General features: G+C 49.2%; 2 protein-coding genes across 3 annotated transcripts in view; both read left to right on the top strand.

The window, feature by feature from the left end:
* Rnf130 (ring finger protein 130) overlaps positions 1-6,197 on the top strand; it is a 109,726-nt gene extending 103,529 nt beyond the window's left edge. The window contains exon 8 of the mRNA XM_028855007.2: positions 4,268-6,197. Within this exon, the coding sequence (XP_028710840.1) occupies positions 4,268-4,377 (110 nt within the window). The 3' untranslated portion in view covers positions 4,378-6,197. The remainder of the gene's footprint in view (positions 1-4,267) is intronic.
* A 9,049-nt stretch (positions 6,198-15,246) lies between these two features.
* Tbc1d9b (TBC1 domain family member 9B) overlaps positions 15,247-17,520 on the top strand; it is a 41,648-nt gene continuing 39,374 nt past the window's right edge. For both annotated transcript variants that reach the window (XM_028854996.2, XM_028854997.2), the window contains exon 1: positions 15,247-15,429. In XM_028854996.2, coding sequence (XP_028710829.1) covers positions 15,312-15,429 — 118 coding nt within the window. In that variant the 5' untranslated portion in view covers positions 15,247-15,311. The remainder of the gene's footprint in view (positions 15,430-17,520) is intronic.

The following is a 17,520-nucleotide window of genomic DNA, read 5'->3' on the forward strand; positions in this document are numbered from 1 at the left end:
CAAAAAACAAAAGCAAGTGAGTCATGCCTTTAAAGAACTCCAGCACTTGCCAGGCGGACGGTGGATGAGCATTCCTTTCATCCCAGCAGAGGCAGAGGCAGGTGGATCTCAGTGATTCTGAGGCCAGCCTGGTCTATGTAGCAAGTTCCAGAACAGCCAAGGCTGCCTTGTGAGACCATATCCAAAAGAAGGCGTCTGAGGAGTGGCTCCATGGTGGAGCTCTGGTCTAATGTGCACAGTGCTTCAGGCTCCAGCCCCAGCACCTACCCCCCAAAAAGAAATAGAGTTGCTGATACATGCATGAAAAGATGCCCAGCATCGTTAATCACCAGCAAAGGACAAATTAAAGCTGTAAGGAGAGGGCCTAGAAAGATGACTCAGCAGTTAAGAGCACTTGCTGCTCTCAGAGAGGACCCAGGTTCTGTTCCCAGCACCCACATGGTGGCTCACAACCACCTGTAACTCCAACACCAGGGAATCTAATGACTTCATCTGATCTCTGTGGGTACCAGGCACATACATGATACACACATACATACAGGCAAAACGCTCATACATATAAAATGGAAACAGATTCTTAAAAAATAAGAGGATAGCTGGGTGGGGTGGTACACACCTGTAACTGCAGCATTTGGGAGATATAAGCAGGAAAATCAGGAGTTCAAGGTTTTCCTCAGCTACACAGAAAGTTCCAAGCCAACCTGGGCTACACGAGACTCAAAAAAAGGGATGGAAGTATGAAAGAAGAGAGAGAAACACTTCAAGAAGACACCACTTACAATCTAGAAGGACTAAGATTTAAAAGATTGATGCATTGCCGGGCGGAGGTGGCACACACATTTGATCCCAGCATTTGGGAGGCAGAGGCAGGGGATCTCTGTGAGTTCAAGGCGAGCCTGGTCTACAGAGTGAGTTCCAAGACAGCTAGGACTGTTACACAGAGTAAACCCTGTCTCAAAAAGTCAAAAGAAAAAAAAAGAAAGAAAGAAAATTGCCGCATCATTGACCAGAGGAACTGGGATTTTCACCCACTGCCCAAAGGTCTGCAAAACAGCACAGCTGCTTTCCATAACCACCTGGGAGCCCTTACTGAGTTAAGCCTAAAGCTAGCCAGACGGCCACTCCTGGGAATTTAACCCAAGAGATAATGAAATCACGGCTTCATGCAGAGCTTGTATGTGCATGTTCATAGCAGCTTTCAATGATTCAGCATTCTAGAAAGATGCAAGATAAACTGTTTCCATGGTGACAGGAATAAGATGGGAAGAGAGGAAGGGATTACTAAAAGATTTTAGGAAATTTTCTCTTAACTACTGAGCCATCTCTCCAGCCCCTGAACTTACAATCATCTTGCCTCTGTTTCCCAAGTGCTGGGATTCTAGGCCTGGGGTTCCAGCTGGTCTTATGTGGGACCCTTTCCCCACCCCGTACCAGGAGTTGAACCTAGAGTTTTTTTTGTTTTGTTTTTTTCTTGGTTTTTTTTTTTTTTTTTTTTTTTTTTTTTTTGTTTTTTGTTTTTTGTTTTTTTGAGACAGGGTTTCTCTGTGCAGTTTTGCACCTTTCCTGGAACTCACTTGGTAGACCAGGCTGGCCTCGAACTCACAGAGATCCGCCTGCCTCTGCCTCCCGAGTGCTGGGACTAAAGGCGTGCGCCACCACCGCCCGGCTGAACCTAGAGTTTTATGTGAAGGCTCTGTTACTAGGTTTTATGCCGGTCCTTCTTTTCATGGAGACAGGTCCGGTTAAGTTCTCCAGGGAGGCCATGAACTTGCAGTGCCCTGGCCTCTGCCTCTTCAGCGGAGAACACAGAACATTTAGGCAGGTGTTGGACATGTTCACATTTATGGTTGATAGGCATACCCTAAAATCTTTGCCTTGTAGATTTATCTGCTTGTGTGTGAGAGAGTACACACAAATGTGTGCTGGTGTGCGTGTTTGTGCAGATGCAGAGGCCAGACGAGAGCCTCCGATCCCTCAGACCTGGAGCTGCAGATGTTTATGGAAAGCCTGGCTTGCTACCTGGGTGCTGGGGCCGGAACTCGGGTCCTCGTGACTGTGCAACGCACTCCTGACCACTGAGCCATCCATCTCTCTAGCTCCCTGTAAAACCTCCTGAAGTTGTAAATTTTAATCATGTTCATTTTCCTTTATTTCCCTGTTACCTCCGTAAAGTCACAGCAACAAAACAGGGCCATGCAGAAGAGAAAACAGGAGTGTGGCTTGGTGACAAGCAGTCAAATAGTATAAGCACTGAGGGTTTTAAATTATCAAAAAATAACTAGCTGGGGTGGGGTGGTGGTAGTGCTCGTCTTTAATCCCAGCACTTGGGAAGCAGAGGCAGGCGGATCGAGGAAAGCCAGAGCAATACATAGAGAAACCTGTCTCGAAAAATCAAAATAATAATAGTAATAATTAATAATAATAATAACAACAATTACTCGGTACAATGTTTATGGGGAGAGGGAGGGGCTAGAAATAGAAAAAAAAGTCCTAATGTTCCACAGTGGAAATTGAATATAAAGCCTAAGAGTAAGAAAATATGAGGCTCAAAATTGGTACCTTTGGGCTGGCAGGATCAAGCCTGATGAACTGGATTTCAGTCCCTGGAACCCACATGGGTCTACTCCTGAAAGTTATTCTCGGGTTGGCGGTGGTGGCACACGCCTTTGATCCCAGCACTTGGGAGGCAGAGCCAGGCGGATCTCTGTGAGTTCGAGGGCAGCCTGGTCTACAGAGCGAGATCCAGGACAGGCACCAAAACTACACAGAGAAACCCTGTCTCAAAAAAAAAAAAAAAATTTAGGTTCAACTCCTGGTACGGGGTGGGGAAAGGGTCCCACATAAGACCAGCTGGAGCCCCAGGCCTACAATCCCAGCACTTGGGAAACAGAGGCAAGACGATTGTAAGTTCAGGGGCTGGAGAGATGGCTCAGCAGTTAAGAGAATTTGCTACTCGTACCGAGGATCTCAGCTCTGTTCCCAGCATCCATGTGGTACCTCATAACTGTAACTCCTCCAGTCTTGGGGGATCGTGCAAGCAAACGCTCATGTGTGTAAAATAAAGTTAATGTTCAAGGCCAACATGGCTATGCTATATAAACATATACTGTATACTCCCCCCCCAAAAAAAAACACATTATATTATTAATTTACCAAACCATGTGAAGGTGTAGCTTTAATATTAATTAAAGCTTTTTCATTTGTGTGGGTGGTTGCACGTTTGTGTGGGTAGATGTGTAAGAGTGTGTATGAGGAGGCCAAAGGTCAGCTGTGGGTGTTGTTTCTTAGTCATCTACCTTGTTTGAGACAGGGTCTCTCCTTTGACCTGGAGCCCAATTCTTAGACGAGACTGTGGCCAGGGAGCTCCTGGGTCTGCTTGTCTCTGCCTTCCCAGAGTTGGGATTATACTCAGCTTTTCTATGTGGATTATGGACGTAGAACTCAGGTCCTTATGCTCTAGAGCACCTTTTGCCTGTTGAGCCCTGAATTAAAACTTTAATTTTAAAAATTGTTTTCTTACATTTGACTTAGTGTGTGTGTGTGTGTGTGTGTTGTGTGTGTGTGTGTGTGTGTACATGCCTGCCATATAAAGTTCTGTGAGGACAACTTGCAGGAGTCAGTTTTCTGCTTCCACCATGTGGGGCCCAGGGATCAAACTCACGTCATCAGGCTTGGTAGCAAGCCTTTACTATCTCTCTAGTCCCAAACTATTAAGTGCGTTATCAGGATCCTCGCCACTCGCCACCCAGAATTCCCAGGTTTTCCCAGCTACTGGAGTGCTTCTGTGCCCTCATCCCTGCAGGCCAGTCTAGGACAGAGGTTCAGAGCAGGACAGGATGTCTTCCTATGATTGTGTCACTCAGAAGTCTTCAGGTTGGTCAATAAAATCCCTTCAAGAGCATCCAGTAGCTTTTGCTCTGAAGTCAGGAGGATCACAGATTCAATGACATCTCTAGCCATAGTGAGTTCAAGGCCAGTCATGTCTACGTGAAACCCTGGTTCAAAAAACAACAGACAAGTCAGTCATGCTTACAAGGTGGAAAGACAGCTCTGGTGCAGGGTTCCTTCAGCACGTTAGAGGCCCCGGGTTCCAGCCCCAGCACTGAGAAACGTAACGCCTACATTATTTCCATCTAGTAATAAGAGGCCACACTGAAGGAGACACTTGTGGAAATGCAGTGTTTCAAAGCTGATGAACACCCTCCAACGTCCTACAGCCCCCGGGCTAAAGGCCACACTAAGTATGTCTTTCTTGTTCCTTCTTCAGGTGGGCACTTCTTTCACCGGAACTCCCTGTCACCTCGTAGCCTGGTGTACGAAAGTGAATTCTCCACCATCGAACCATCCTTGGACATGTATGATGAGAACAAAACCTGATTTTTTTTTTAAATGGGCTGCTGGGGGTCCCTCCTTTTGAGATTTGATTTATGGTCACCTTTCTTTCGTATTTTTCTGTCATCGTCCGTTTTGGAAGAATGGCAGTACCTCTGGGTGCAAGTTGGGGTTCAGAGTTAAATTGCAGAGTTCCCCCAAGGTGAGGTTTGAGGACAGCATTATTGCCCGGATGAGCCTCATGGTACTGACTACCCACCCAGAGCCAACCACTGAGCATGGGCACCCCATGACCCTTGCCGTTTCCAGAGAAGAGATGGGGCCGGGGGAGCTAATGAGGCGTTTGTTGCAAATGTGTCCGTGTCCCCAAATAGTCGCACGCTGTTCTGTGTCAGGGTGGCATTGGGGTTTTGTAAAATACATTTGTGGTCCTCACATGCACACGAAAGCCTGCAGATAAAATGTCCCACCAAGGCAGAAGATGAGTCATGGCTCCTGGACCCGCTTCCCTTTGTCCTCTGTCTCTCACTGTTCTTCCTGGCAAAAGGCCTCTTCCTATAGGGAGTCCTCCAACAGAAGATTCATCTTCCTTTCGCCCTCTAGACTCGGACAGCCTGTTTTCCTCCAGAGCTTGGAGGACACAGGACACAGGGCCAGAGTCAGCCCTCCAGGATCAGACAGTCATCACTTTCCAGCATCTGTGATGAGCACGACATGGGATGACAAGTATTTACACAGACACTAGACATGGGAGGCATCTGTCCCCACTGCCTGTGGTGTATATGGGGAGGTGGCACCAGGAGCCTAGCATGATGACCACACGGGACACGGTTAACGGTCATCAACACCAGAATAGTTTTCAATGTTTTATTGGGAAGTACAAACCAACATCCTGTGAAATACCAAATGGGGGACCCCTCTTCCATCCTGATTGTCTAGTCCAGGGCTATCCTGCCAGCATCAGCACCAACATGAAGAAACACTGGAGTGCTGGCAGCCAGACTTTGAGAAGAGGATGCTGTGGCCAGCATGGTGGACACTGGGGACATATGTGCTCATCCCACACATCCAGAATGACATCAAGGCAACTAACACAAGAGAAACTTACGGCCTACAGTGTGGGACCAGGATGAGCAAGTCACCTCCTTTCTGCAGAAGCTCATGCCACCGTCAGCCTGCTGCTCACCAGGGCTGTGAAGATGGTCAGATCCTGGTTAGGAGACTGCAGCCCCAGCATCCAGACATGTGTGTGACGTACGGGCAGGTGGGGAGGCTCCCACCTGTCACTGTTATTGTCTCTGTGGGTCGTAGGTTTGAGGCATGTGTGTGCCATCTTCACACATGTGGCTGCTTCTCTCTCACAGCATCTTGTAACATATGTCACTAAGATCCCTCAGGTGCCCTCAGAGAACCTTAGTGCTGACCTTAGCCTGTAAGAACCTGGTTGCAGGGTGAGCCCGCATACTTCGCTTGAGTAATTTGAGGCTGGAACAGGGCCGACCTCCAGGGTCCTAACTTTCACTCTTCACTGCTTACCAAGGGCTTTTGTCTTTCCTTTTTATAGTCTTTGTACTATAAAAATATTTTTGATAAAGTTTCAGTAGATTACCGTTCTGGAAGACAGGTTCTCAGTGAGAGCATTCTCAGCAGGAGAGTAGACTGCCAAGGTGCAGAGGCTCGGTGAAGTGCTCGGTGTGGCGGACGGCAGATGCTGTCATTGTCATGTTGTCGTAGCCTAGCCTTGTTTTCTCCATCACCAAAACTCAGATCCCAGTGAGCCATTTTCTTCAGGTCTCAACAGTCTTATAAAGGCAAATATATCAAATTCCACTCTAAACAATTTCTTTACTGAAAAAAAAAAAAAAGGAAAGGAGAAGAATTGCTTGGGGGAAAAATGTTTAAATTGAGTCCTCTAAAATTCGACCGAGACAGTGTTTGAATCCCTGGGAAGTCAGGGCATGTGTTCGCTGTAGGACATTCAAGGGGGCAGTCCTTAGGAGGGCATTTACTCAGAATAGTGCTCCAGACACCAGGTTGACCCCTTTTCCTGAAAACTCCAGAATGTCCTGTGTTCATCAGGAGGGGACTGGCTTCTTTGTTGAGGGCATGTGCTTTGGGAGGACAGAAGACATAACGGCTTCCTGCCAGCAGCTATGATGAGGGGACTCCTGTGAAGCCACCCAGGTCTCCAGGTGGAGCTGGGTGCAGAACCATTACCGCACACGCCACAGAAGACACACCCAGCAGGATCTACAGCCACAGGCAGCCTTAGCTGTGGACTGCAGCAGTATGAACACAAAGGCTTAAGCTTTTGAGATGCCTAGCTCCCTGTGGAGGAGGCACTCTGGGCCAGTCACTTCCGGGAGAAAGGAGAGCTGACTGGCTGGATGTCCAGGTGTGAAGTCTCCGGAGGGTCTCTGGAAGTAAGTAATGAGTGTGTCCATCCAGGGTCTTACCTTTACTCCCCTCCTAGGAAAAGAGGCTCTACCACCAACCGTTTAAAACTCTTTCCAAGGCCCCTACGCCTTGCTTTTGAGTCAGGCTCCGTCTCCTGGTCCCTCTTGTCATTCCCTCACGGGAACATCTACAAGGCACGTCCCTGAACACCAGTCCATCCGGAAGCTGAGTCTCTGCTTCCCAACTGCCCTGATGTGTGACAGCCCCAGGTGCCAAAAGATGTGGTCAGAAAGGCGTTAAGCAAAAGATTACTGAATCTTACTAATTGGTGCGTCCTATGGACTTTATAAGTCTTCCTAGTTTGCTCACCCCTCACCGGCAGGCACACTTTCACTGATCTATGTGCTAAATGACACCGAACTAAGGAAAAATCCGCATGGTCTTTTCTGTTAACCTTCACTGTAGGGGACCTCGTTTGCTACAAGAACACAAGACTATGATTTTACATCGGGGGTCCTCCCGACAAGGGGTCACTGCTAATAAATGTCAAGAAAGGAAGCCGCCAAATTTAGGACAGGATCATGGAGTTAGTTTTGTCAATGGTTTTTTATTTTTTTGAGACAGGGTTTCTCTGCGTAGCCCTGGCTGTCCTGGAACTCACTCTGTAGATCAAGATGGCCTTGAACTTGAACTCAGAGATCCTCCAGCCTCTTTCTCCTGAGTGCAGTGTTTAAAGGCCCGGGCTGTTGACAGACTTTTTATAAAGTTCTTATCGTGTACCTGACTCATGCACTTGGAGTTGGTAGTCAAGATGGATTGGTGGTCATGAAGACTTGGAGGGTGAGGGTGCATCTCAGTGGTCTGACACCTCAGCGCTTGAGCATTTCTGGCTGTCCTGCAAACTGGCGTGTGGGCAACAGTCCGCAGAGTGAGAGCCATGGAATGAGGTGGGTCTTCAGGAGACAGTTCCCAGGGCACAGGTGGAGGGTGGCCGCGTCTGCAGAGTGGGGGGAGGACCCTGAGGAGGACCAGGAGTCAGGCAAGGGCCTTGGGTTGCAGCAGCTCCCCTTGTGGGGCAGGGGAAGCTCCAGAACTTCAGTTGGAAAAAGAACACTGTGAGCAGTAGGCTGTGTGAGAGGCAGGCCCTGCAGGGGGCTGACATGCTAGCACTTGGTTTAGAACCACGGGACCCCAGACTGAGCTGACTGAACAAGGGGCCTGAGAGATAGAAGTGGGAGTCAGATTTATTCATTTATTTATTTATTGTTTATTTCCTTCCTTCCTTTTTTTCTCCCCTGAGACAGAGTTTCTTTGTGTAGCCGTGGCTGTCTTAGAACGCGCTCTGTAGACCAGGCTGGCCTCTAACTCACGTAGATCCACCTGCCTCTGCCTTCTGAGTGCTGGGACTAAAGGTGTGCACTGCCGCCACCCATCCTGGGAGCCAGATTTCTAATCTCAGTGACTGGGTGAATGTTGGTAGGGTCCAAAAGAGCCCATAAAACCCAGCCCTGGCGTGGTCTCTACATGATCACAGGCCCTGGGAGGCGCTGTATCTTCCCCTCCGCCACCCTGTGCAGAGGTTTGTGTACTACGCACATGTGCTCACCCTGGCAGAGGTGAACCCGTAATACCAATGATGGTGTCAGCCAGAGAGAAACTGGGCTAGGGAACGCTGATTGGTAGGGATGGCAAACAGAAGAAGCTACCGGAGACGCTAATGTAGAAAAATGAGTGTGAGGAATTGCCCCATTCAGGAAAGGGGGGCCTGCCAGCCCTCCTTCTCCAGTGAACAGAATAGGAGGTGTGTGCGCTTAAACTCTAATGTGGCCCCTTGGAGAGGAGGCAGGAGGGAGTCATTATCACAGGGCAACTGTCCTGACACCACAGCTTGACACAAGTGCCTTCTGCCCAGATCCAGAGGAGGGCAGTGCTTACAGAAGTGCATGGGGCCAGTTGGCAGTGGCGGCCCACACCTTTGATCCCAGCACTCCGGAGGCAGAGCCAGGCGGATCTCTGTGAGTTCAAGGCCAGCCTGGTCTACAGAGTGAGATCCAGGACAGGCTCCAAAGCTACACAGGGAAACCCTGTCTTTAAAAAACCAAAAAAAAAATGCATAGCATTCTGCCTTGTTCGGGCCCTGTGGGTGCATCACTCCAGAACTTTGACACAGCCCCCGGTTAACCTGTCTGGAAAAGGAGGAGTGTATGAGATGCTTGGATGTGGTTGAGGCCACTGCCAGACTGGAAACATGCCTTACAGGAGTGGCGGGCACTAAGATACCTGTGTCTGCCTGAGTGTATCTGCAAACAGCAGGCGAAGCAAAGCTAATGGACAGCTGCTCTGGCAGACTCCTTGCCTCTGACTGGCTGGCTGGCCCCTTGGTCCTCTGCAGATCACAGTATTCACAAGTCAACTCCAGCCTCGTGGAGCCTGGGTGGCAGGGGCTGAAGTCAGTGGTCAGGAGGCCACCTTGTAGCCAAGGAACTCCTCCAGGGCTCTGGCAGGATTGATAGGTCCCACTCTTCTTTATCAGTGATCCCAGAACACTGACCTCTGAGGAAGACAGGCCAGGTGGGCCGCAGCAGGCCTGGAATAAAAGCAGTCACCCGTGTCTTCCAGGGCTGTGGTTGCACCAGCCTACGGTGGTGACTGTAGAGGCAGAGGGCGCTGTCGGCCTCAGCTGCTAGAAGGGTGACATTTCTGCATTATAGACACGGTTCTTAGAGCTCTGAAAAGGCCCTGTGGAGGCTGCCCGTCCCTGATTGCCCTCCTGTAGTCCTCCACAGGTCACACTTTTTTTTCCTGCTTTCTTCTCTCTGACTTGGGAAAAAAGAAGAAACGTATGGCAAAAGACAGAGTAGCCTTTGAACTTGGTGCAACCCAAGTATTGAACTTTGAGGAGGATTCATTGCCGCCAGAGTAACTAGGGCCTCTGCCCCAGGATCACTCAGTTTCCTCCTATTGACTTTTTAAGACAGGCCCGAGGTGGCCCAGACCCCACTTCACAGCCTAAAAGAGTGATCTTTCTCAGAAGCATCGGTGATGGCCGGAGCTGAAGATGGGGCCCTCACTCAGCAGTTAGCGCTTTTACAAACTGCCCTCATTCCCCTCCTGAGGAAAGGTGGATCTGCCAAGCTGCCCGCCTCCCCCTAGAGTGGACCCTCCGTCCCCTCACCTCCCAGCATCCCTGGAACATTTGATGCTGATGTGACTCATGTCTCTCCAGTCCCCTCAACTCCACTTGCTGGTCAGGTGTATGCCTGGGAAAGGGACATGTTGGCCACTAGCAAGCCTGCTGTGGCCTTTCATCAGATCACCTCTTCCTGTCAGCCACCCTCACCTGTTTCTACACACCTCTTTCCAGCCACTGGCAACAGTTAACATTGTATTAAGCTACATTTTTACAAATTTAACCCAACAGAACACGAATTCTAACCTGCTTTTGGAATTACCCTTCATCTACAAATAAGTATAAATGTATTTACATTATGATATTAAAGGACTTTTCTAGTGACTGGAAGCCATTGAACCAAAATATTTGTTTTAAAAAATGTAGGAGGGTTGGGTAAAATGTGACATCCCAAGCCATATTTTTCCCTTCAGGTAAGCAAGCTATATCTGCCAACTGCCACCCATGCTTTATGCCTCAGTTACTAGATATGGCCAGCTCCCATGCCTAGACCTTTGTGGGGGGGGGGTAGCCACGATGACACATGCCATCTTCCTGGCAGCCCTGGCTGGCTTGCTGACCCAGTTAGAATACAGCTCTCTTGGCTAATGCTTGGAGTAGAATCTGGTATCTTAATCCAGCATGGTTCTGAGATGGACTCTTGAGTGGCCATACCTCTTCCAAGGAAACTGGACCAGTGTTGTTTACAGAAACAGAAAAGAGTCCACGCTGGGAGGTGATGTGGGTGTGGGGTGGAGAAAAACACTGTCTCGTAGTCATATGCTGCACCTGTAAAAAGAGAGGCCTCAGTTTCAGTCCTAGGCCATGTGTCACAGTTTTCTGGACTCAGTAGCTTTTACACTCATAGAAAACACTGACATCACCCCTTTCGTATCTGGGTTATTCAAAGAGCCCCCACTCATTCTGGGTTCCTGCTGACTATGCACAACATCTCAGAGGATGGCATACAAAACTATTTTTCTAACCTTAGCACAGGTAACTTGGGGTGAGGAAGCTCGGAACACCCAGAGCAGATGACAAGGTGGGACACCTTGAGGGGTAAGAGGGAAACTATGCACTTGAATTTCTTTCACCAGTGGACAGCTTGTGCCAGAAAGAACACACATCGAGGATTCGAGAAGCAAAATTGCTCGTTAGCTTAATTCAGGACTCACTGTAGGGGGTTACCCTGTCAAGAACACAGACGCCTGCAAATACAATGTGAGCTGACTTCTTGACAATCAGATCTGTCAGCCCCTGGAAATGGGCAGCACAATTCCTAGGTCCACATGGTTGATGTAAGTATAATTAAGTAGTGAAATTGTCTGGCATGTACCTCAATGCCAATAGTGTACACCTGTATGTGTGGAATTTGCTAATATCGTTTCAATAAAAACCTATTGGAAAAAGCTGCTTGTGTCATGTGGAATAATCTCAGGGGTTGCAAGTGACAGAAAACACAGACTGGCTAAAGAACGTGGTAGGAAAAGCAATCCAAACCATGATGACCTCACACACTCTAGAAATGGCTAGGCGGTGTTAAACCATGCAAACAAACTCCGACACGCTGTAAGAACACCAAATACTACAGCTGCTTTGAAAAAGGGTTCAATGGTTGCTCAGAAGCCTGCCTCTCCAGGGCTGGAGAGACAACTCAGTGGTTAAGAGCGCTGGCTTTTCTCCCAAAGAATCAGGTTCAATTCCCAGCCCCCTCATGGTGGCTTACAACATCTGTAAGTCCAGTTTTAGGGGATCCAACTACCTCTTCTGGCCTCCACAGGTACTAGGCACACGCATAGTGTACAGACATACATGCAGGCAAAACACCCATACACATAGAACAAAAAAGTAAAATCTAAACTTTTTGAATATAAAAAAAGTCAAGGTTGGGTGTAGTGGTACACACCTTTAATCCCAGCTCAAGAAGCGGAGACAGGTGCTTCTATGCGAGTTCAAGACCAGCCTAGTCTACATAAGGAGTTCCAGGATAGACAGAGCTGCACAGAGAGATGATATCTTTTTAAAAAAAAAAAAGAAAGAAAGGAAAGAGAAAAAGAAAAAAGAAAAGGACGGAAGAGAAAGTATGGCTCTTAATAATATTATTTTATTGGTTCTTATCATACCCAAAAGAATTAAAAATACTTTCATCCAAAACTTGTACACAGGGCCTGAGAGATGGCTCAGCAGTAAGAGCATTTGCTGTTCATAGGAACTGGAGATTACAGCCCTCATGTAACGAGACAGGCACACTAAGCACACTTGATCCCCAGTTTGGGGGCTCAGAGACAAGAGGATCAATGGAACTTCTGATTTCCAGCCTAGCTGAGAATACAGAAGCCTCAAATCAAGGAAAGGCCCCTGCCTCGAAGAAATAGGTAGTGAGTATAGAGAAGACCACCCAGTTCCCCCTTCTGGCTTCCACGCACACAGGGACAAGCACACCTGCACATAAATACGCCATATACTCAGACACACACAAAGCAGAACTCTCTTAAAAGATATGCACGGTGCCTATGATGATAATGGTATTAAGATCTGAAAGACTGAAAGATAAACAACATGTGGCATATCCTGACCGTGCAATATTCAGCCATAAAAATGTCACTGATGTACTAGGACATGGGTGGGTCTCAGACGTGTGGTAGTGAGCAAGCCAAATGTAATGGGACAGATTATTCCACTTACACGAAAAATCCAGAATAGGAAGACCGTGAAGGCAAAAACAACTGGTGGTTACCAGGGGCTGAGGAAGAGAAAGATGATGGGAAGTAACTGTGATTTCTATTCAGAATGATGAAGAAGTTCTGAAGTTAGACAATGTTCCTGACTGCTAAACACTGTGATTCTATCAAAACCTGAATTTATCAATGAGGTAAATTTTATAGAATATAAAATCACAGAGAATCGAAAAAAGACAGACGTAGGTTTTTCCCCCTATATTTTGTAGCATATATTAAATGCTCAATAAGTATTATTTTCCTTATAAAGAATAGTCCTGGGCCATGTGTGGTGGCGCACCCCTCTAATCCCAGCACTCGGGAAGCAGAGGCAGGTGGATCTCTGTGAGGCCAGCCTGGTCTACAGAGTGAGATCCAGGACAGCCAGGGCTACACAGAGAAACCCTGTCTGGAAAAATCCAAAACAAAAAAGGGGGATAGCCACCTTACAGATTGGTCTCTGGGTCAGCAGCAGTACCCAGGGGCATGTTGGATCTGCAGAGACATGGGCAATGCCAACAGTCGGCCTCAGATGCCCAGGATCCACCCATGTCATCTCATGTCAGTGGCTTATATTGCATGAAAGGATATGCCGCATTGTTTACCCGTCAGTTGATGGACATTTCAGTCCTTGGGCTCTCGAGTATACTGAAGCATACCACCTCTGAAATAAGGATAGACAACCCTTTTCTACACTGCACCATGGTAACAAATATTTCTGCATTATTTTTAAACTGCACTTATTATTTGTTTGTTTATGTGGAGGTCAGAGGATAACTGCAGGAGCTGTTGTTCTCCCACCATGTGGGTTCTGGGGTCAAACCCAGGCTTCTCACTGGTCCTCAAGTGCCTCCAAGTTCTTTTTTATTATTAATTTTTTGTATAGATTTACTTTTATTTCGGTGTGTGTGCATGCACACAAGTACACATGCTCAAAAGTGTGTGTGGTATGTGTGTGTGTGTGTGTGTGTGTGTGTGTGTGTGTGCTGTTGCTGTCAGCAGCCAGAAGAGGGTATCAGATCCCCTGGAGCTGGACCCCCATCCTTTGCTGAGCCATCTCTCCAACCCCCTACTTGCAAATTCTGTTTTTTATTCTTTTTTTTCTTTTGAGACAGGATCTCTCTATGCAGCCCTGGAAGTCCTGAAACTTGCTATAAAGACCAGGCTGGTCTCAAATTCACAGAGATACACCTGCCTCTGCCTCCCAAGTCCTGAGTTGTGTGCCACCATGCCTGGCTGACTTCCAGATTCTTGAGTGTAGAATTCTCCAGAGAGCACAGTGGCATCAGTTTATGCCTCCAAAATGCCACTTTCCTATTATTAGAACACACTGATATGATAGACTACAAATCTAGTATGTGCAAGACAATGAGTTTTCACATGTGGCTGTCACACTCACTCTCCCATGTAGTGATAGGATGGACAAACAGACTGATGACTGCTGTGTACCCTTTCGGGATAAACCTGAGTACATTGTGCTTCAGAGTCTTAAGGAAAATCGGTCTCTGTATCTTGAAAGCTGACTGAGTCACGGGCTGCATTTCAGAAGACTGTAGTTCATTCACTCTGGCTGTCACCCATCTGCCACACCCAAGACCCTTGAATGCCAGCGACAGAACCCAACTCAAGGGGCTAAGGACTCGGTTCAGAGTACTTGCCTAGCATGTATGAAGTTCTCCAGTTACATCCCCAGCACCACATAAGCCAGGCCGGGTGGTGCATGTCTGTAATCCTAGCAATGGGGATGATCGAGGTAGGGCCATCAAAGCTTCTGAAATCATCCACAGCTACACATGGAGTTTGGGGTTGGCCTGAAATGCAGAAATATTAAAGACCTTATTTCAAAGAAAACCCTTGAAACTAGCTCAAACCTCCCAGAATGAGTCTACCCTTCCTTCTTTTCATCCTCCTGCTACATCCAGGTGACATGAGACCCTCATACAGCTGTCTCCCTAGCCTTGACCAAAATAACTATGGGTGGCACTTGTTGTCCAGGCAGAGGCCAGAGTCCCTTTGAGTCAGAAACTGTCTTGTTCCTAATTGCTTCGCCGGGCTCTAGCTGACATAGCCTGTAGTCGCTAATTTTGCTCCATAGTTCAGTGGCCGGAGCCCTGGGCTGGGATCGGAAGGTGGATTTTTGCACTGTGAGTGATCGCCGCCTTCAGGCCAGGAAAGGAAAGAGCAGGGCTCTGCGCTCCTAGACCATAGCACGGCCCGCTTATGCACAAATGAACCCAACGGTGATTCCAGCCTCAAGGCCACCCCAATCCATCTGTCAGATGGGGTGGGGGCACTTATTTCCAAGGACACCAGCTGCCTCCAGAGCTTCCTGACAACCGGGCTCTTGAGGATTCCAACCTCAGACTTAAGCGTCAGAATTCCGAGGCTGATCAGGAGCTGCTAACCCTTCCCCAGACGCGCTTTGCAACATTAACGGCTGCACAGTCGGCCGAGCGCATGTGATCCCCCACAAGCTGGACAGCGGTGGCGGGGCTGGGCGGGACTGAGAGGCCAGGGGAGGCCACGGAGGGCGGCGCTGTGAGCGAGCGCGGCCGCCAGGGGGAGCCATCCTCCGGGCCGGCATCTCGACCCCGCCCCGGCCGTTCGGCTCGGCTCGGCTCGGCTCGGCCCGGGCGCAGCGACGGCGGCGCGCGCTTCCGCCTCGCGGGCTCTAGCCCGGTGCGAGCGGCCGCGCGATGTGGCTCGGGCCGGAGGAGGTGCTGGTGGCCAACGCGCTGTGGGTGACGGAGCGGGCCAACCCCTTCTTTGTGCTGCAGCGGCGCCGGGGCCACGGCAAGGGAGGCGGCCTCACGGGTGAGCGGGGCGCGGGCGGCCGGGCCTGCGCGCACCGGGCCTGGCGGGGCAGCAGGACGCGGCCAGCGGGCACGCGCAGCGGCGCGAGGGGTCGGAGGGCGGGCGGGGAGGACCGTCCCGGGACGGGCGGCACGGGGAGGGCAGCAGTGGCCTTCAGGAGACGTGTGCACACTCCTGCAGAGGAACTTAGCAGTCAGAAGCGTGCAGAGTCCCCCAGCTCGCCCTCTGCCTCAGTTTCTCCAAGTTCCTCTGAGCGACCAAGTGGCAATAAACACACATTTTCTTTTGCCCCCTTCCTTACTCCCAGTTCACTGAAAAATTGTCTCTTTATGAAGATCAAAAGTGCCCTGACCTCTGTTCCCCTCCCTCGGGCTTCTCTTCACTTGGTGCCATCAGAGCGCCTGACCCAAGACTTGTTTTTGCACAATTAATCAGTCTATATGAAGTGCCCCTTGGGTGTCTGGGCACCACCACTCACATAGAAGCAGCTGGAGTGGGCGGCTCTGACGTTGTGTGACATACGGGATTGTGGGAATCTACTGAGCAGGATTTGTTCAAAGCCTCTTGCGCTCCAGGGCCTGTCAAGTATTACAGGAACAGGTCTGGCCCTGCAGGAGACTCCAGTGGACCCTTCTGGGTGCCAGCTCCTTCAGTTTATAAAGCGAATTTTCTGTGAAATGCCCCAGTTTTCAGTGTGGCCGCTGAGCAGTCCTGCCAGATGCGGTTGGAAGCTTCTCGTAGGTGCCATCAGCTGCCAGGTACTCAGGAACCCTTGATGTGGAAGGGACTGTACCTTTTCCAAGAAAACTCAGTGTTCTCTTCCACAGTCAGGCTCCTTCCCAGAGGAGCTGGAGATTACTGGAGGTGGTGCCGGACCTGCCTCCAGGACTCAGTGTTTAATGGACAGTTTGGTAGCAGCTGTTCTGGACAGCCCATGACCAACCTTGGAAGCTGCCACAAGGCCACTGAGGAACACAGGTCCCTTTTGTTACATCATTCATCTGTCTGTGTCCCCCAAGGCTGAGCTCCCAAAGTACTGCCCCAGCCATTCTGTGACATACTCCTCCAAATCCCATTGAGCCGGATTTGTGCAACCGTCTCCTCCTGAGCACTGTCTCCCTAAGAGGGATCCAGCAGCAAGGCAGGTTTATTCAAGCCTCTCTTCAAACCCTGCCAGCCTGGGCTGGAGAGAAGGCTCAGGGTTTAAGGGCTGCAGGACCCAGGTTCAAATCCCAGCACTACATCGTGGCTCATGGCTGTCAGTAATTCCAGTTCTAGAGGATATCCAGCACCCTCTTCAGGCCTCCATAGCCACCAGTGCCCAGACAGACATACAGACACAACACTGATACACAGAAAAAGAGTACGATAAGCCAGCCATGGTGGTGCATGGGAGGCAGAGGCAGGTGGATCTGAGTTTGAGGCCAACCTGGTCTACAAAGTGAGTTCCAGGACATCCAGGGCTACATAAAGAAACCCTGTCCCCCCAAAAAAAGGTGGGGGGAATAATTTTAAAAAATAATAACTTGACAGCCTGGACTTCTCATTAAAGAGTGGATGTGCGGAGGTCAGCAGGTTACAAAGGTTTCAGGTCCTGCAGTACGGCTATGCCAATCATTTATCCAGAAACTAAAAGAATGTTCCCAAGACCAAAAGAAAAACCTCGACGTGAACACTGGAAAGTTTACTCCTAATCTGGAAAGGCTTGAATGTACCTTCTTCTTTTGTTTTTTAGATAATCTCACTGTTTAACTTTGGCAGGCCTAGAACTTGCTGCATAGACCAGGCTGGTCTTAAATTCCCGGAGATCAGCCTGCCTCTGCTTCCTGAGTGTTGAGATTAAAATCCTTCGCCATTTAACTGCAATGTATATACTTCTTGTGTCTGGATGTGAGTGTATGCACACGTGTGTGCAGGAGCCCATGCTTGTGTGTGCTGGGGCCAGAAGCTGATGTGGGTGTCTTCTTCTCTAGCTCTCCTGCACCTTGTGTTTTGAGACGGTTTGCTGGCCAGCGGACGCCAGTGGTCTGTCTCCACTCTGCTCCCAGTGTGAAAGTTACAGACACAAGCTGCCACGCCCACCTTTATGTG

The sequence above is a fragment of the Peromyscus leucopus genome, chromosome 8b, assembly GCF_004664715.2.
Source record: "Peromyscus leucopus breed LL Stock chromosome 8b, UCI_PerLeu_2.1, whole genome shotgun sequence".
In the NCBI taxonomy this organism is placed as follows: domain Eukaryota; kingdom Metazoa; phylum Chordata; class Mammalia; order Rodentia; family Cricetidae; genus Peromyscus; species Peromyscus leucopus.